Genomic DNA, 19,741 nt, shown 5'->3' with positions numbered 1-19,741 from the left:
CCAAATGCCAAAGCAGACAGAAGGAATGCTTTTATAGGTAGTCCTCAACTTAGGACATTTTCACGAGCTTTCGAAGCAAAGCTCTGCTCATTCCTGTAGGAAATGCTATGAAAATGATTCTACAAGGTGTCCTCAGAGGCTGGGGGTAGGGGGTGGGTTGACAGTTTCTCATGCTTGGGCCCTCATTCTGAATTTCCTCCTCCTCCTATTCCACAGTCACATCAAAGAGCGGGTTTGCCCTTTCTCACCACAATCAGCTGCAACAAAGATGGTTAGGGCTCTGGAGACTGAAACAAATGATGAACACTTGAGGGAACCGGGTATGCCAAGTCTAATGAAGAGAAGGAGCAGGGGTGACATGATAGCAAAGTTCCAATATTGGAGGGGCTGCCACAAAGAAGAGGGGGTCAAACTACTCTCCAAAGCACCAGAAGGCCAGAAGCAACGGATGGGAACTAATGAAGGAGGGAAGCAACCTAGAACTAAGAAGAACTTTCCTGACAGTGAGGGCAATCAACCAATGGAACAACTTGCCTTCAGGAGTTGTGGATGCTCCATCACTGGAGGTTATTAAGAAGAGATTGGACAGCCATGCAGGGTCTCCTGCAAAGGCAGGGGGTTGGACTAGAAGACATCCAAAGTCCCTTCCAACTCTGTTCTTCTGTTATTCAAACTACCCTATGCCATTTGGGCATTCACAAAACGGGGGCCAAGAATAACCAGGTTCAACCATGACAGATAAGGCCCATTTGCAAGAAGGTCCTCATTTCAGTTTCCATGAGGATTGGTAGAGAATAAGATGGGAGATGAAATATTTAAATATTCCCATCCACCGCTACCCTCCACAGTGAACAACATCACAAAAGGGAAGGAGGGTGGACACACGTTTTCGACCAAGCCACAGACGTGCCTTCTTACCTTCAGCAAATGGCTCCCACTCGTAGAAACGGCCCATAAATGGCTTGTTGTTGTACGACGCACATTGCACCTCTCTGATGTTTCTGTTCTCAAGGCAGGCCTGTAAAATAAGTTGTGGGAAAGATACATTAACCACATTATTTGGAATTTAAGAGGACCAGGGCCCTCATCTCCTGGAATAAGAACTTAAAATCATGCTAAGTCTTGATATAACAGAGCATCTGCAATTGTTGTTTTCCTTATGATAGCCTTTTTTTTGCCTCTTTTGGTTCCAAGCTAATTTGGAGGGGAAAGTATTATTGTTGTTGTTGTTGTTCTTAGTTTAATTGTTTTTAATCATGAGATACGGAAAATCTCAAGAGCCACAGAAAAAATTAAAAGGAAAAAAAAGGAGACCTGGTGATTATACAGTGAGGGAAAACATAAGGTGTATTATAGTTATTAAATTGAATGTGTGGAGGACAAAAAGAGGCAGAAAAGAGGCTAATGAAGCAAAGAAAAGAAAGACAAAGCTCTCTGTCCCAAAACGTATGGCTTAAATCTGGGTTGAATGTCCATGCTTAAATAGAACATGGATTAAAGCCATTTGCAAAGTCAATGATTTGTAATTGGAAACTCCTGGCTGGGCCAAAGGGCTGAAAGAGGAAACTTGAGATGCTGAGATGAAGATCTGGCCGAGAAATCAAACCCCTCCACTCTAAGTGGGAAGGGGGGGAAGGTCCATAAAGCTCCTCCCAAGAGTCCATATTGTTTGCAGTGAACCCACAAAACATACAGGCTGTTGAGAGAATTCACAGATGGAAGGGCTGGGTTGATTGAGAAATAATTGGGGGAAAAATCAAGGAGGTCCACATCAGCCAAACAAAGGGGCACAGAAGATCCAGGCCCTGCTATAAATATTGGAGAAGGTCATGAACTTTACAGGTGGACAGGAAAATATTTCAGAGAAATCAGAAGTGTAGCATCAAAAGCCAAGGCAGAAGAGAAACAAATGGGGGTAAAGTCAAAGGACAATGTCTGGGTATTCAGTGGGGTGGTTTGAAGGGACCTACAGAGGGTGGGATCTGATCTAGCCCTACTTCATTGTGTTTTTAAAAGAACAGTTTCTTTGGAGCACCATTTTGATTTTAATTCTCATTTCAGAAGACAGAAGGAGGAGGAAGCACACAGCTGTTAGAAAAGAGATTCCTTCCCCCTCCTCCGTTTTGATGGCCTATCTCCATCTCAGGAAAAGACATTCCTGAAAGTTAGCTATCGTAATAGCTTGGTTCTACCTCAATCCACCCATTCTTAGACCCCTCTCCCAACATTTCAGATAATATTCTTGGATGAGCTGTGTGGTTCTGTCGACAATTCCAAGAACGCGAAATAAATGTTGCATTGTTTTGGAGGGGAAGGAAAGTGATGTTGGTCAGTTTCCCTCATGTTCTTGCCCTCTTAGATCCTGCCATCAAGTCAAGAAAAGCGAGCCTCTACATAGCATCAAGCTCACCCATGGAATTCAGGCCCACAAAATGGAGAGGAGAACTGGAATGAGTCAATACGGTAGACGTTTGATGGTTGCAGGGAAGGTCTTAGTTATAACTCAAGACGTCTATATATCATTTCACAAATTTAGTTGGGCTGAAGCACAAGCAGAAGAATGCTATAATGGTATGTGTGAATGACCTTGGGAGACAGAGGAAGAACACAGCCAAGGGAAGATAAGAGGCCACTGAGCCGGCAGAAGGAATGGGGATGCAGCAAACATTTCAGAAGGGGCCTCCCTAGTTTCTCAACTATAAGAGGGGGGGAGTACTTTCAGACTTGAAAGATTCTGTTAATGTAATGTAGAATTAGATCATCTTCCCATGCTTCCTGTCTGGACCACCTCATATGGCCAACAGGTTCTGCAAGCTCATGTCTAATTGCATTTCATTGGTTCCAGTTTGGGTCTATAGACCCAGTTAGGTCTATTTGGGTTCTCAAAACTACTGTTTCTTAGCCAGCAAGGAAATGAATGAACAATCCTACATGCATTGTACATTGTTCTGGAACTCAACCAGCAACCCAGCCTTGTATGTACCACAATGAATTTTTTCCCATGCAGGGACACATCTTCACATCTGGCAAGCAACAACATTCCCGTCTATTTTTGCAGCTCTTTCTAAATGCTTTTATTTGCTTTAATTATTCCATCCCCTTCCAATTGAGCATCCCACTGAGTCTTATTTATCAAATGGTGACTGATCAGACAGTTCTTGCCCTGCGCCTAATATAACTTCAAGTGTTTCTAAAACAATGGACGATTAATCTTAATTAAAAAAAAAAAACCTCACCCTTCCAGAGAGCCCTGATCTTTAAATGTGTTTTCAGAAGCATGTAAACCAAACCGTCTAAGCTGAAACTGTATATGATCCAACATGTCACTCATGAAAAATGAGTTCTGCTCTACATGAAAAAAACATTAAAACTATAACCGCAAGGAAATGACCTAATGGAGAAAAGCAGATTGAGTTAATTTGTTATTAATTAACTGCCCCAACCAGAATCCATAAGGGGAAGTGACCCAACACTACAATTCCAATTAAGAGAGCTCTTCCCCCCCCCCCGATAAATTATATTAACCACAGAGAATGTTCCAAATAAAAGAAAAAAATGGTGTTCTCTGCATGCTAGCAGGAGCCCTTAAAATATTTTGGCTAATAAATTAAATTACTGCCTAAATGTATGTTCTGGGAGATCATGCAGAAGGTGGATAAACACAGTAGATTTTCCAGGGTCCGGTGCAAGCCCACCTCCCTCTCTTTTTATGATTTGGTGTTTAAACTATTCATCTAGGGCACAGTGAGGTCATGACACCCAACTGGGTAGCAGCTGAAACCATGATGGGTTGCCCCATAACTATTTTCTTAAAGATGTTTTTAATAAGGAAGAAGAGTGCAGGGGAAGTGGAGACAGAAAGGAGCTGTGTTCACTTGAAAAAATAATAATAAAAAAAAATAACATGAGAAACTTTGTAATGCTCTGGACAAATATTCAGATAGGAGACCTGTATATTGCGCAAGACAGAAGGAGGGTTGAGAAGATATCTGTAGATCCCTCACATTCTGGACATAAACTATTTCACCTCCTTCCCTCAGGATGGCGCTATAGAGCAGTGATGGCGAACCTTTTAGAGACCGAGTGCCCAAACTGCAACCAAAATCCCACTTATGTATCGTGGGGTGCCAATTGGGCGTGGCCCATTGGGTGGGTGTGGCCCATTGGGTGGGCATGGCTGTGGTGGTAATGGCAGACTGGGTGGGACTAAAAAGTTCAATCAATCAATTTCAATTTTGCGAAATCTTTTTTTTCCCCGCGAGAAGTTAAAATTGATTGATTGAACCTTTTTTTTTTTTTTGCACATAGCAGTGAAGGCCTAAAGCGAAAAGGTTTTATAAAACCCAGCTGAAGGTCTAGGACTGGGGTGATGGCGTGCGTGCCCACAGAGAGGGCTCTGCGTGCCACCTGTGGCATGCGTGCCATAGGTTCGCCACCACGGCTACAGAGCATCGTATGCAGTGGTGGGATTCAAATATGTGAACAACCAGTTCTCTGCGTGGATGCCGCTTCTGGAAGTCCATTCTGGTCCTGGGCAACAAAAAATTAGCTACCGGTTCTGCCAAAGTGATGCAAACCGGCTGAATCCCACCACTGATCATATGCCAAGACAACTAGACACAGGGACAGTTTTTCCCTCTTGCCATCACTCTGCTGAACACCTAAGTACTAAGGTCTATGCATATTTACCCATGTAGTATAGCTGTAGTATTATTCCTATTTCTTATTATTATTATTATCGTCTTTACTTCCCCCTTTTATTGGTACAGTTAGTCCTTGACTTAAACAATTCATTTAGTGACTATTCAACACATTAACACTGAAAAAAGTGACTTATGACCTTTTTTCACACTTACAACCGCTGCAGCATCTCTGTGGTCATGTGATCAAAATTCAGATGGTTGGCAACTGCTTAATATTGATGACGGCTGCAGTATCCTGGGGTCACATGATGTCCTTTTATGATCTTTTGACCAGCAAAGTCAATGGGGAAGCCAGATTCGCTTAACAACCCTGTTACTAACTTAAAAACGGCAGTGATTTGCTTAACAATAAAATAGGGCAAAACTCACTTAACAACTGTCTAGCTTAGCAACAGAAATTTTGGGCTCAAAATTTGTAGTCGTAAGTCAAAGTCTACCTGTATTATTGTTATTCTCTCTGTTGCTTTGCATGTACACTGAGAGCTTCTGTACCGGAGACAAATTCCTTGTGTCTTTCATCACACTTGGCCAAATAAAGTATTCAATTCAAGCCAATCCAATTCAGATCACCCAAGAGGTCCAGTGTGCTTCCTTTCTTCTCGGCAAAACTCCTAAGCTCAAAACAAGAATTTGTGGAAGAAGGCGTGGAAAGGTCGGAGCACAAAGGACAAACTTACGTTCGTATTGCAGAGTCTGTACTGCTTGTAGGCCCCGGTGCACACAATTGCAGCGGCCGGCTGAGCAGACATCTGCCCTTGGACGGGTGGATAAGGCGCTCCAGGGAGATGCCTGCCCCGTTCTGTGCCCTGGAACAAACTTCGAGATGCTGCCGGGAAGGATTGAAAATGGGACCCCGGTTGTTGATAGAAAGAGCTGCTCGCAACCTGAGACCTGGCTGGAGAAGATTGGTGGTCATCTTGGTAGGTTCCTCCAGGATGATGATGGGAAGGGCTACCTGGATGGGCAAAAGTGGAGATGCCACCAGTCATCTGTTGGTTTGGTGCAGGCTGCATGGACTGACGTTGCTTGCGGGGTTTGTGTGCCGATTGTCCCGTGTCCGTCTGCAGCGGGAGGATATAGGGAACTTTTCCGTAGCCATATTTCCCAGGCCCAATGGGGCTTTTATTTCGGCCTCTGAGGACAGAGAGAGGAGGAGAAAGCAGATGATCTATCATGTTTCAAAACAAGCAACCAACAGCTTCAAGACCAGTTCTGGATCCGATCATCCAAATACCAACCCAATAGGATTCACTATTTACTCTCCTGCAGCTTAGAGGGATGGATGAATGCAGTCATAGAAGGCTTTCAAGAAATCAGAAGGACAGAAGATGTTCAGCATGGACCACAAGTCCATCTAGACTCAGTTATGCAGCAGACTCTCTTGTTCATAATTCTCATATTAAAAAGGACAACTAGAGGACAATTCTTGGGGGGAGGGGCAGTCTACTTGTTTACTTTTCAGGTTTCCAGCATTGCAAGTATCTCCTCAGGCTTGAAGCAAGCTTTGTAGGATGCCAGACAGCAAATACCAAATGTGGAATACAAGGCATTAATCGCTTGGTGAAGAAGAGGTGGTTTTTTTTCTGTACCTTGAAGACAACATTTATCCACAGAGAATGCCAGTGAAAGGAATGGGGGGGGGGAGAAGAACCCTTTGCTATCATCAGAAAACAAGCTACTGTTTAACAGATAACACATGTGGAAAAGCATGTACCAGATACCACCCTGAGGACATCTGACGAGACTTCCAGACTTGCTGGACTTATCTAAAACAGAAGTATTATCTCACTGATAAAAAATGTAAGCTGCTGGTATCTCTCATTCACTCACCCTGAGACCTCACAAATATATAAAGGCTCCAGAAATTACGGTTAATCTCAGGTTGAGGCGCCAAGAATTGGGAGTCTCAGAAATGGTAGCGTTTAGCGTGAGATTGAAAATTTTGAACCAGGAAAGGCAATTTATCTAGTGAGCAAATGAAGCAATGATTTTCATGGACCCTTCATATTTTCAGACTTGTTCTCTCTCTGCCTAAAAGAAGGACACGTTTCATAAAGAAGACATAGCCCTAATGATAAAGATAGCTTGTGCAAAACAATTTGATTAGTTCAGCAGTCATCAGTGCAACTACTGAGCGCATCCCACAATAGTTTTTTTTGTGTGTATCTGTGTCACACAGGATTTGAATCATCATTCAAAAACAAAACAAAAAATGGGGGGCAAAGGGGGTTGTTTTAAGAATAAGGGAACTGGGTTTCATTTTACTTATTTGATGCCAGGATCTACCTTAAGCATCATGGCGCTGTCAAAATCAACCATGCAAAATCAATTATTTTAACAGCCAGCCGGGTGAAAATGTCCTTTGATCAATTTTCTCCATCAGATATGATGGACTCCAGTTTCCTCTCTCCACAACTCCCCCCCCCAGCTACTACTGTTCTCTTTCTCCATGGTGTAAATTAGCAGGAACATTTTGTCTAATGTGAATTGAGCAGATAGACATCTAGAGCCAATGTTTCGTTTTGCTCCATTGCTCCTCCCGGGTGTGGAGGAATTTCAACTCCCTTCAGAACAATTACAAAAACCTCAGACCCTCATCTTGTTCCCTCATTCTGGGGGGGGGGGTGAGCCATCTGACACCCCCAAACCGCATTCAGCCTTGAGATTCATTTTCCTCCCAGCTACTGAAGCCCTCTCCATGACCACAAATGTTATTCAATGGTTGTGCAGATCCTGCTCTGTGAAAGCGGGGAAAACACACAGAAAACAGGGGCTGAAGACCCCCAACTAGGTTTAATTCATGAAGGGAGAGGACAGAAAAACACACCCACTCTATCTGTCTGTCATTTCTTCTCCAATTTTACATCCATGCTTCTAATAGTAGGCCAACTTTCTTAAGCTAGCTGCCTTCTCCGTGTGAGATTTTGTTTTCAATTTCCCAAAAGCCAGTTTGGGTAACCCAGAAGGTCTGAACCTGGGTGCAAGGCCCCGGCAGAAGTTAGGCATGAACTCCACAGCAGAACAAGCTAGATTGGCAGGAAGGAAATCTAAATTCCAGCCAACTGAGAACTTGCTAGTTCCCAGATCCCTTCCTGGGTACAATTTTTTCCTCTGGCCTCTCCACCCCTTTCAGAATATAAAAAAATATCTTTGATAAACTGTTGCCCAACTCTTCCCATTAATATTTTTCATTAGCAAGGGAGAGAGACTTAATTCCTGTCAACGTAGGCTGTTTTTTTTTTAAAGACTAAGTCACCCACCCAGCTCATTAGCCTCCCATAAATCTCTCTGACAATTGCCTTATTTTTTCCTCTCCAAAGGGAAGTCTATAAAGAATTTGATTCAAATGCAAAGCCTGCCCCGGCCCTCCTGGCTGATAATGGACCCAGAGCTCCTATAACCACCAAAAGACAAAGTGTTAGTACTGGTAGTGACCTTCTACGTGACAGGTGAGGGCAGTAGTAAATCCTTCTTCCAGGACAAACATCTTGATGACATGATGTGGGAGGAGACCATCTCCCCATCCTTTCATCTACTACACGGACACAGGCCAATAGTTATGGGTCAAATCTGACCCTGTGTTTGTGCGTGCTGAGTTTCACAGGTTCACATCTGCAATATCCAGGACCAATTCCCTATGCCTATGTGCTTTGGAGTATTATTTATCAAGCTGGCTTTTTCAGAAGTTAGCCCTGGAAGAATGCCAGAGGTGCATTTCTCCTTCGGAAAGTCATCTGTTACTCATGAAGAAGTGGAAGCAGCTTGCAGGAGATGTGTTGCCTCTGAAAAAAAATATAATGTTTGGTGGAGCCCTTGGCTCAGATTTAACTGAGAGGCAAAACATCTACAGTTCCTGCCATAGCCACTGCTCTAGATGTTGGAAGATGTTTCAGAGCAATGTTGCATCAGATACAACCTGGGACATCTCCTTCAGTGCAAACTGCCCAAATGTCCTGGGTCTTACCGAATTGTCTGCCATGAGGGATTATGACCCTTTCCCAGTAGACCATAGCTAGCTTTCCAGATTAACTTTTTTTTTTTACTTACCCTTGTAATTCCATTCCTTCCTGGTGATGTAACCATTCGCCCTCTCTTGATTATAGTATCTGTGTTAATTTTCCATAAAATACCTCAAAAAAAATCTCAGTTGGTGTGTCTGCACCAAAATAACAAAAGTCCACCTAAGACGACCTTAATTAACAGTTATCCATCTTTCCTCCAACTTCTAGAAGAAGTGTCAAGAGGACATGCTATGGACAAGCAAATTTAGAGAAAGAAAGTCCTTCACTACCTGGTCCTTAGCCATAAAGTGCTTTAAAAGCCTTAAACAGTGCCCAGCAACTCTTACTTGATGCCCACATTTGGGCACCAGCTCAACAGCTTAGCACCACCAAAGCCATTTCTATGTCCTTCCTACTGACTGGTACAAACATTTTGTGACTTTGGGAAATGTTTACACAGCTCGCCAAAACTATCTGGCTCTCCTCCAGGTACATCTTTAGAATGAGTTTGTCTTGATCAAGTAGAGATCAATTCCTAATCTCTACTTTCCAGTTTCTTCGATATCTTCCTTAGCTTCGAGGAGAAAAAGAGAAGGAGAAAGAGAAGGAGGAGGAAGCAAAGCTTCCCAACTGATCAATATTGTTTTATATTATGGTTGCGAGCCACCCAGTTCAGGTTTTAAAATGGGTGACAGTGTTAATATTCTAAATAAATAAACTCTAACCCTAACCCGAACCCTAACCCTAACCCTAGAATTAAGTTGAAAACATCCTGGCAGTGTTTCCCAGCTGGAGACACTCTCTAAAAAAACACTCAGCGAACAACATTTTGCCTTTTTTCCCCCCTAGTTGTATCCACCAACTATTTACTTTATCTCCTGGAAGTTCTTGCAAAAAAAAAAAAGTCAAACATAAATTGTGCTTATCGCATTAAAAGCCTTTTCATTTCACTTCATTTCTGTTCTAATCTTTTCCCCCTTTTCAATTCTCTCTTTGCCTGTTGCCAATGAAGCAGCTGAATATCGTCCTCCCCAGGAGGGTCAGCTGGATTGAAGGGTCATTTTGAAGGCCCTTTTAACAATAAACCCAGATCGATGATTGAAACGCCTGGGTTTTGTAGCCTAGTTTGAAGTTACGATGGCGCAGCTGTAAGAAATGCACACAGGAAATTCCCCGAAGGAGAGATTCTCCACCTCCAAACCGACAGCTGTTCCCTGTTCCATGGGGATCCCACAATTGCTAAATCCAGACCTCACTGGGCTGAAGCAAAAGGGCAGCCAGCCTCAAGCGAAGGTCCACAGCATCCAGGACAGCAAAGGAGAATGGAGACGCTTCCCCAAAGAGAGATGTCCTGCTTTAATGACACATGGACCAAAGCTAGGAAGGGATTTTATATGACTCAGCGGTCAGAGATCAGTTTTGGGGGAATATTCAGGCAAGGCTGATCCCACGCCAGAGGTTCCTGGTTTCATTCATCCTTGCAGGGTGGAAATAGCATATATAGGACAGATCGCTCAAGGAACCCTGTGTCCAAAGGCGCATATCTGTGTCTTTGGAGAATATCTAAAATTGTGACCGGATGTTGTGGTTTTGCTCATGAAGCCAAGGAGGGATTTGTCTGTTGACCAATGGCAGCCACCGTGTGTGTGACAGGTTATAAAATACTTATTTACTATAGAGGTAGAGTTGGGTTTAGGCTTAGGCTTAGGTATAGTTTTAGAGATAGAGAAGAGAGGTACAGGAAGTAGAAGCACAGACGAGAGACAAAGATAAAGGAGAGATGTAGAAATTGATCGTAGAAGAGACAACAAAATGCAGTCGATTGCACAGGGCCCAGCTGATCATCTGTGGCCCCACTGAAACCCCTTTTCATCAGGTTGCCAGGGAGATTTTTGGAGAAGGAATGGGAAAAATGTTCAGAAGAAAAGAAATTATAAATTCTCCTTCCAAGAATGAGGAAGAGTCCTTATTTACCATTATTTGTTCCATGTGAACTGTTGCTTCTGTTTTTCCTTTGGCAGGGGTGGGGGAGAGGTTTTATTTTAATGCTCCTAGCATGCAGACATCTGCATTTGAGCTTGTTTGATGTCAAGTCCTCTCCCCAGAGCTATAAAACTGAACTGGGACATGTCTACGCTTGACTGCTCTGAAGCTCATCTTGCGATCGGTCTGCAACCTAAATTTGGAAGATGACACATCTTGACTCCAGAGGAAATGTAGTAATTTCCCAGAAGTATTTATCTGTAACCTTAAACAGAAATACCATCTTGTCTAACTAATTTACATAGTAAGAATGAAAGAAAGCAAATTAAGAAAAATGCTGTCTGTCAATACATATCTGCAATTAAAGAATTTAAGAAAAAGCTTCAAATTTACTAGCTAAAAGCAAAAATAAACAAATTTGTCTCTAAGAAGCATGTAGGAGGGGAATAGTTTCATAATAAAGGGGCCAAAGGACCTCTTATTGCACTCATCCATAAGATGGACCTTACAATTGAACTCAGGAATGTGAAAAAAGACAAGGAGGAGGAGGAGGAGGAGGAGGAGGAGGAGGAGGAGGAGGAGGAGGAAAGGAAGAAAGGAAGGAAGGAAGGAAGGGAGAGAGAGAGAGAGAGAGAGAAAGAGAGAGAGAGAAAGAAAGAAAGAAAGAAAGAAAGAAAGAAAGAAAGAAAGAAAGAAAGAAAGAAAGAAAGAAAGAAAGAAAGAAAGAAAGAAAGAAAGAAAGAAAGACCTACCTTCTTTCTGATTTGGGGCTACGTCTCCGAGACTGAGGAACTTGACCCCCTCTTGAGGTGGCTCGGCTCCAATGGCTGTCATTGCGGCCCCCTCCAGAGGAGAGAGCAGCCCGTGGTGGTTCCTCATTCCTGTGAAGAGGAACCGATGTACGGATGGCTGAGATGACGTGACCAGAGAAAGGAGGCAGAGAGTCTTCTTGAGGCAGTTGCTGGATATGAGCCAGTGCCCTCTCCGAAGCAGAGAACTGCCCAGGCTTGTGAGAAGTCCTCTCATAGTAGTATCCTGGAAGACATGGCCGCATCTGCACCATCACTCCACCACTGCAGCTTCTGGAGCAAGCTGACCAAGGTCCCCAGCTGCCCCAGACCCCAGGGATTCCTCCGCTCTCTTCTTCTGGGGCAACATTCCCACCATCTTTTATCCTTTGGGGTACCTGCAAGGGAAACCAGAGGAGATGAATTAGTGGGGCAACGTCATATTTTCAAAGTAGGCTAGGTCAAGATAATATAATTTATTTTACACCATGTGTAATTCAAATTTGGAATTCTCTACCACAATGGTTCCCAACCTATTTTTCAAAGCACCTGAAGGCAGGACAAGAAGCAATGGATGGTAACTTATCCAAGAGAGAATCAACGTCCTAGAACTAAGGAGGAATTTCCTGACAGTGAGAACAATTAATCAGTGGAACGACTTACCTCCAGAAGTTGTGGGTGCTCCAACACTGGAGGTTTTTAAAAGGAGATTGGGCAGCCATTTGTTTGAAATGGTAGAGGGTCTCCTACTCGAGCAGGGGGTTGCACTAGAAGACCTCCAAGGTCCCTTCCAGCTCTATTCTGCTTGAATTGAATTGATCTTCCACAGGGAGGCTGGATTGGCTGAAACACTAGAAGATCTAGCCAACCACGTTTATAGAGAAGAATCTGGGGGTGGGATTTCCTGGTCTCACAGATGCTGCTAATTTTATGGAGTCGCTTTGTGACCCAATTAATCAACTGCATCAGTTAAAGGAATTTTCTGAGTTTTAGTTTCAAAGCTGGGAGAGATTCAGAAATTAGGAGAATGAATCACTTTACAATCCAGAAGGAAAAGCTTGAACTCTGCTTGCCAGCAACGAGCAACAGGTCCACAGCAGCAGTACACAATACAAACACACAAAAACACACAAAGCCCTCACTCTGGCATCACAGATTCCCACAAACCACACCTCCCAAGTTGTTCTCAAGGGGAACTACTGAGCATGTTTAAATGACCCTGACAAGAGGGAAGGATTTGTCAAAAAGTTACTAACAACATAAGCTAATTCAGTGTCATCTTTATTTGTTACATGCATACACAGATTTTCCTGTCAATGCAATCCAGATGTTTCTCCATTTTGAAATGTGCCTCCACATTTATTAGTCATGACATCAAATGAGGGGGGACAAAGAGTCTGGGTGACTTTAGCACATGTCCTGTTCGAAATCTGTCTTGTTCTCCTTCCCCATCAATTAAAATTTTGGCACAAAAATAAAGCAAGTTTGGCCAGAAATGCTAGGAAGGACAAAATAGAAGTATTCACAATGGATGAAGGCTATGTACTGCTTCTAACTGGTTCGCAAAAAGGTGCTTCAGACCATCATCACTCCACGTACTTAATTCCAATCTGCATCTCTTTAAACCAGGATGTCCAGCCCTGGCAATGTTGAGACATGTGGACTTCACCTCCCAGAATTCCCCAGCCGGCAGAATATTTGGAATTGGCCAACCCAAATGGCCAATAACCCTTCCTCTCCTCACCCATCACTGTTTCCCCAACACAGAAGGAGGTTCTAAGCATCACATATCTAGGCAGGTAAATGTCTATGGAGATTCTCAATCATCCAGTCCTGGTTGTCCCAAAGATGCTTTTCCAAAAGGCAACTGGAGTTCCTTGGTTTTTTCCCCTTGAAAATGCTTCACTTCTCATCCAAGAAGCTTCTTTAGAATGGAAGAAGTTTCTTTTGGAAAAGCATCTTTGGGACATCTAGGCAGGTAGTACCAGATATTTTGGGTTTTCAAGTTGGAAGCACGGTCTGAAAAGCATCAGCTCCAAAGGTAGACTTTGGTGATCACCAGAGGGCTTTGTACAGACCTGAGTGACTCTTCCTTTGGGGACAGGGAAGAGGCAGCTGGGCCCTTCTTGTGCTAAAAGATCATCGGTGGTACTTAGAGGAGCAAAAGACCACACATACACAGCAACCTGCTGATGCCTACAGGCCAGTTTGGATGGGGGCCAGTCAGAATAACTAATCTGTATGACGTTGCACCCTTCAGCAGCTATTTTCAGTGACTGCTGCTGGACTTCCCAGCCTCTGAATTATGAGATTCACAACTAAAGGGTGATGAAAGGAACCAGGAAAGGGAGGTTAAATGTTAAGCAGACCTACAAAACTAGAATCCATTTTTCACATTTTGAATCAACGCCTATTAATTCAGCTTGGGCTATTTATCTGCCAGCGCTGGAGATTTCCCATTAAAAACAAAATAACAGCCACCCCAAAACGTAATAGTTAAAAGCAATATTAATTGCCACCCAATAGACTCTCCCTTAACTATTTGTTTCTACATTTCTGAATTATGCCTTCACCAAGTCAACATCATATATATATGCTAAGAAGGAAATAATGGTGAGATAATTGCTCAAGACATTCATCCATTTTCCTAAACGTGTGTTCTAGCTCTGGCTTTTATTCAAATATTCTATTCGAAGACAGCCATCAACAAGCATTTTACTTTCCAAAGCCATTTCCATTAGACTTTGAAGAAACAAGATTGAGATCTCAAAACATGACCTATAGTTGTTGAAACTGTGTGTGAGCCCTTGAAGAGAGAATATTTATGGGATTAGAAGCCACAATAATTCCAAGAATCCAAATACAAAATGAGACCTCAACAGTGGTGGTTATCTAACTAAAAGTTATTCTTGACCAAGCTAGACTCAAAGATTCTAATATATTTTACTCAATAGATAGAGCTAACCATCTGTATGTCTGTCTTTGGATGATGATCCAGAGAATATTTGGAGAGATATGAGTCCTTCTTACATCTCAAACAAGGGTGTCCTCTTTATCAAGTCTAAAACTGTTGAGGTTGTTTTGTCCAAACCATATGGCAACTATCAACAAGACATAATCACACATGGGAAAATGAGGCAGAAGAGACCCTGAAACTGGGCAATGTCTGGAAAAAATCACCAGCCCTACCACATCTGAAGGGTCTTAAAGGACTTTGAGTGGACAAACAGCTCTTGACTAATGTCACCCAGATTTGCATGCATCTGTAACCTTGAAACACCTCCCAAACTCATTCTTTTGGAGCACACAGAGAAGGCTGGAGTCAAACCAGATGTAGAAAGTGGACAAAGATTTCTTCCACCCAAACATGAACCCCTCTGAACCTTAAGAATATCCATGTGTGGGTTTATGCTTAAGAGAAAGCATATGGGTCGGGAGCAGGAGAAGAACCTGGTTTATCACAATCCATTTTTGGCTGAAGACATGTTGATATCTCTATGGATCAAGTTCAGTCCTGGCCAAAACCCAGCCTGGCATGTGTTCTTCCAGAGTGGTTGGCTGATTTTAAAACTGTTTCATTGCTGTGAATGTAAGAAATCTCATTGTAAGACATACTTGTCCTGTCACTTCTCGTTTATAGATGATGCCACTCTTGGATAGAATTACCAGCAAGGATTGCCAATATTAAGCAATTTGAGCAGGCAGGAAGATAATCTTGATCCAATTCCAAAACATGGGGTGGAGTTAATGGCTTCATCTTTTTGAGAAGAACTTGGGAAACTCTCTGTCTGAAGGAACTCAAAGCAGAGGTAGAACTTTAGCTGAAGCTACTAGAGAAGTGAGAACCTTCTCAAAATGTTGCATTTTGCAAAGCTTGAGACAGGACCATGTTTTCTCTCTTTAGTTTTATTTGCTGATGGTTATTTAATGGCAGAGTTAGGAGCTTCAAAACTAGGTTCTCTCATCATGGTTGGTTGCACATGGAGAAGACCGGATAAATAACTACCTCAGTTGGTCATCAAAAGGAAAACACTTTCCACCAAAGAATGACCTGATTTAAACCGTGATCTGCTGTGGGGAACTGAGATCAGCCTGGCTGAGCAACAGGAAGCAAGTCAAGACTCTACACATTTTAAAAATCAAAGTTGCTCCAGTGCTGGTGACCTTGTTTAACCCGTGCAAAAAAACCCCAAACAGTGAAAACAAAGGCTAAAGCCTCGGCGTGGCGCTCCGATTCTTCCAGAACAATGGAGCTGACAAGGCTCGGCAACCTCTGAAGGAAAGGCTACGTTTCCCAGCCATGAGCGCCTGGCCGTGGCTTCCTCTCCTCTCCTCCCCATCCCACCCCACCCCAACCAAGATGAAAGCCAGCATGGGTGTTGATGTGCCTTCAGGACATAAATGCCTTTTGCTCACCCACAAAAGGTGGATTCTGAAGGATGATGGAGAGAGAAACAGTTACATTCAAATAAGGATTAAGCAGCCAGATCAGACAGTTGCTGAAAAGCTGAGCTTCTTGCTCCAACTGAAATGGAATTTCAAGTCAGGATCAGATTTTGCACTTAAGAGGCTGCCTGGAGACAGGACCAAAAAAAAAGATGCTGGCTTTGCTTCTCCCAAAGATGCCACCAGCTCGATTGACACACCATCTGAAGCCTGGGCTTGGCTTAATCTGGGCACTATATCCTAAACACACTAAATCCAGATCACAACAGCGTAGCTTGCTTATTGACTGCAGTGATTTGCTTAATGACTGTAGTAAAATGGTCATAAAATCAGACATGGCTCAGATAAGGACCACATCACTAGGTGATGGGAGCTATGGTTGTGGTCATACGTCAAGGACTGCTTGTCAGGATAATGGATGAAAATCCGTCAAGGTCAAGGTTTGAAGCAATGCACACCTAAAAGTGAAGCTATAGAGCAGGGGTCTTCAAACTTGGCCAATTTAAGACTTGTGGACTTCAACTCCCAAAATTCCTCAGTCGGGCACGCCGGCTGAGGAATTCTGGGAGTTGAAATCCACAAGTCTGAAATTGGCCAAGTTTGAAGACCCCTGCTGTATAGCAAACTTTGCTAACATTTCAGCATTTTAAGAGCTACTGAATGGACCATTGCTAGCTGCTCAAACTCTCTTAGGAGGACCTTAAAGCACACAGAGCCGCAAAACTCTCCTATACAGGACATGCCGGTTCCTTGCATGACACACAGCTCTTACCTTTCTGTGTTCAATGGAAGTCTGTGGAATGACCAGCTGAAATCCAAACACGACTAGGGAACTCAGAATCCTGCAGGGCAAAAGAGTTTGTCATTGACTTTCCTGCTTCACGAGGGAGACAACCCAACAACGACTTTCTGGTTAAATGTGTAAATGGCCCATCCTTGAGGTTTGCCCACCACCACCCAAAGGCCACAGGGTGCACACCCACAGCACTGGTGGTATTACCTAGTTGGATCATGAAAACAGCTAAGCACAGAAAGCACCAAGGAGCCCACAGAATAAACATTTTCATTCCAAAGCTAAAAGTCCTTCAAATATCCAACAATCTGATTGATGGTTGTCCCAAAGATGCTTCCTCCCCCCCAAAAGGCAACTGGACTTTCTTGGGTTTTTTTCTTTGAAAACATTTCAGTTCTCATCCATGAAATTTCTTCAGATCTCATCCAGGAAGCCTCTTGGATGAGAAGTGAAATGTTTTCAAGGAAAAAATGAAGACAGTTCAGTTACCTTTTTGGGGGGGAAAAAGAAAGAAAGAAAGCACCTTTGGGACAACCATGACCTGGATAATTGAGAAAGTCCATAGACAAATCTGATTGACTCTAACCATTTTTCAAAGAAAATACAATCATCCTGGCTTGGATGTGTGATGCAAATATTTATATGCAAAGCCCAGATGGAAAACAATGCATGTCAGACTCAACTTACAAAACTGCTATCGATTTTCTGTTTTGAGCAAAGAGTCAGGCACTTTGTATTCTATCTCCTATAAATCTCTCCCTTTGCCACACCTAGCAATTATTTTTCTTATTTGCTGTTTGGGGAAAAAAAGCATTATTATTATTTTATGCCAAGTCAAATTATGTTTTGCATCCTTTGCGTTTATGGCTCCTTGCTTGGTTTGCCGTGTCTGAATTTGTACCTTCTTCCTATGTGTTTTTACTTTTTCTGTTCCCCATCTTTGCAAAAATAGATTCTTTCTATTCTACAGGGGGTTTGCTGCAAGCTGGCAACGTTAGAATGCAGGAAGCCCGAACAGCCAAGTGAAACTGGGAAAAAAATAAATAAATAAAACCGGCAGGATATTTTGGAACAGAATATGAATGGATTTCGCTGCCAAGATTTTTGTAGAAGTGACATCAAGGATGGCTTTCAATCTGGGAGGCGTCAATCCCTGCCAAATGTTTGTGAATAAAAGCTGGACGTAATCAAGAGCAATGCTATTAAAAAAATGCATTCATTTCTAGCCAGCATAGTTTTGCAATCAGATTAAAGTTTTGGAGCATATCCTTCCCTCCCTGCTTCCAAAAGTAAATCTGATTTTGCTGTGTCCTTAAGAAATTGGGTGAGTAAGCAGTGAGGTCAAGGTCTCCTTTGATTTTGGCTGATGGCTACGTGGGCATGGATGTACGGTATTGTTTTGTGGAAATAATATGGAAATGAATTGCCATGGCTTTCTTCCGGATGTGGTTCTAACTTCCCAGTCTAATCTTCCATCTAGAAATCTCCCTTTCGAGTGTTAATCACATCTGACCACATCAACCAGGTTGGAGAAAACTGGTCTCAAAATTTGGGTCAAAGAAAGAACATAAGCCAATTTGTCTTACGCTGAAAGGTGCTGGCCAATTTAAGTTCACAGTTAAATAAGTGAGGACCAAATGCACCAACAGCCTCTATAATGAGATCTCTGAAACAGTTATAATATTCAAAACCAGTCCGACCAGCCCATCAATATTGTCCTTACCAACCCAGACAATGAAATGAATTTTTAGTGAGTCACACATTCCTTATAAAGATTTGAAAACCCCTTGGCTATCTTTGTTCTACTTTAACAAGCACAGGAAGACAACCAGGTCTCAAGAAAAAAAAGATTTATGCCTTGCAATCAATATCCCATAAAATGGGGGCAAAACTCACTTAACAAATGTCTCACTTAACAGGAAGAAATTTTGACCTCAACTGTGGCCATGGGTCGAGGACCACCTGTACACATTAAGTCATCTTGGGAAAGTTGGGGGACAGGGTGGGTGGGAGGGAGGAGGCCAATACTCACCTCAAAGACCCTTTAAAATTGTCTAGCATAGTTCTTGACTCTGAAAATGGTGTGCAGGAGAGCCAAAGGTTGGTTGCCAATTTGTTGAAATGGGGGTGGGGGGAGGAATTATAGAAAAATCCTGAGGAAAGCAAAACATAAAAAAGAGAGACAGAGAGAAACAAAGACTAGGTTTCATTATTCATCGGCATTTTTAACCAAAGCTTTTCAGAATTTTTGTGAGGATGAAAGAAGGTTGAAATACCACTTCGATATTCATTGGGGACTGTGATATATAATTAACGAAGAAAAAACATTGATATAAAATACAATAATAATAATAATAAAGTTGGAAATATGTTCATACCCCCTCCAATCTTTAAATGCAGATTTCAAAGAGTCATAAAATTAGGAGACCCAAATTTCCCATTTATCACCCACTTTTTTTACTGTAAACTCTAGACCCATTGAACTGAAATGTGGTTTATGCAATTAGTGGCCAATGGCCAGTTCTTAATAAGGTGAAGTTTTGCTCATTTTTCCAAAACGACAAACTATGTTTGTATGCTAACTTTTCCAAAATTACCTACTTTTCCCAAATTGACCTAATTTTTATCCCAATTTTCCCAAATTAGCTAACTTTAAACTAAGTTCAGCTAATGCTATGCTGATTTTCCCAAATGTAGCTAATTTTATGCCATGTTTCCAAATAATTAGCTCACTTTAAGCTACTTTTAGCTAAAGTTTAGCTAATGCTATGCTATGTTTCCCAAAATTATGCTCTGCTTTTTATTCCAAAATAAATCTGGGCTAATTTTGCCCCCAAACATATTTTACATGGAACCAATAAGCGTAACACACCCATCTTCTTTCTGCTAAAAAAACCAAAAAACAAAAAAACCAACTCTTCCCAAAGCATGTAATAAAAGTTAAAAATTCCAGCACAGTTCCACAATGGTCATTCCCAAACTTCACTCAGTCCTCTCGGATGGAGAAAATCCATTTTTAAAAGACAG

General features: G+C 42.4%; 1 protein-coding gene across 1 annotated transcript in view; it reads right to left on the bottom strand.

Annotated features, from left to right (window-relative positions):
- Positions 1-18,775, bottom strand: part of THSD4 (thrombospondin type 1 domain containing 4) — a 121,855-nt gene extending 103,080 nt beyond the window's left edge. The window contains exons 1-6 of the mRNA XM_029285324.1: positions 18,747-18,775; positions 16,694-16,763; positions 11,440-11,873; positions 5,659-5,837; positions 5,381-5,529; positions 919-1,018 (exon numbers count right to left, since the gene is read on the bottom strand). Coding sequence (XP_029141157.1) covers positions 919-1,018; positions 5,381-5,529; positions 5,659-5,837; positions 11,440-11,873; positions 16,694-16,763; positions 18,747-18,775 — 961 coding nt within the window. The remainder of the gene's footprint in view (positions 1-918; positions 1,019-5,380; positions 5,530-5,658; positions 5,838-11,439; positions 11,874-16,693; positions 16,764-18,746) is intronic.
- Positions 18,776-19,741: the final 966 nt, after the last annotated feature.

Source organism: Protobothrops mucrosquamatus, unplaced genomic scaffold (assembly GCF_001527695.2).
Source record: "Protobothrops mucrosquamatus isolate PMUCROS unplaced genomic scaffold, P.Mucros_1.0 scaffold1508, whole genome shotgun sequence".
NCBI lineage: Eukaryota > Metazoa > Chordata > Lepidosauria > Squamata > Viperidae > Protobothrops > Protobothrops mucrosquamatus.
This window is presented reverse-complemented; position numbering and strand designations above follow the sequence as displayed.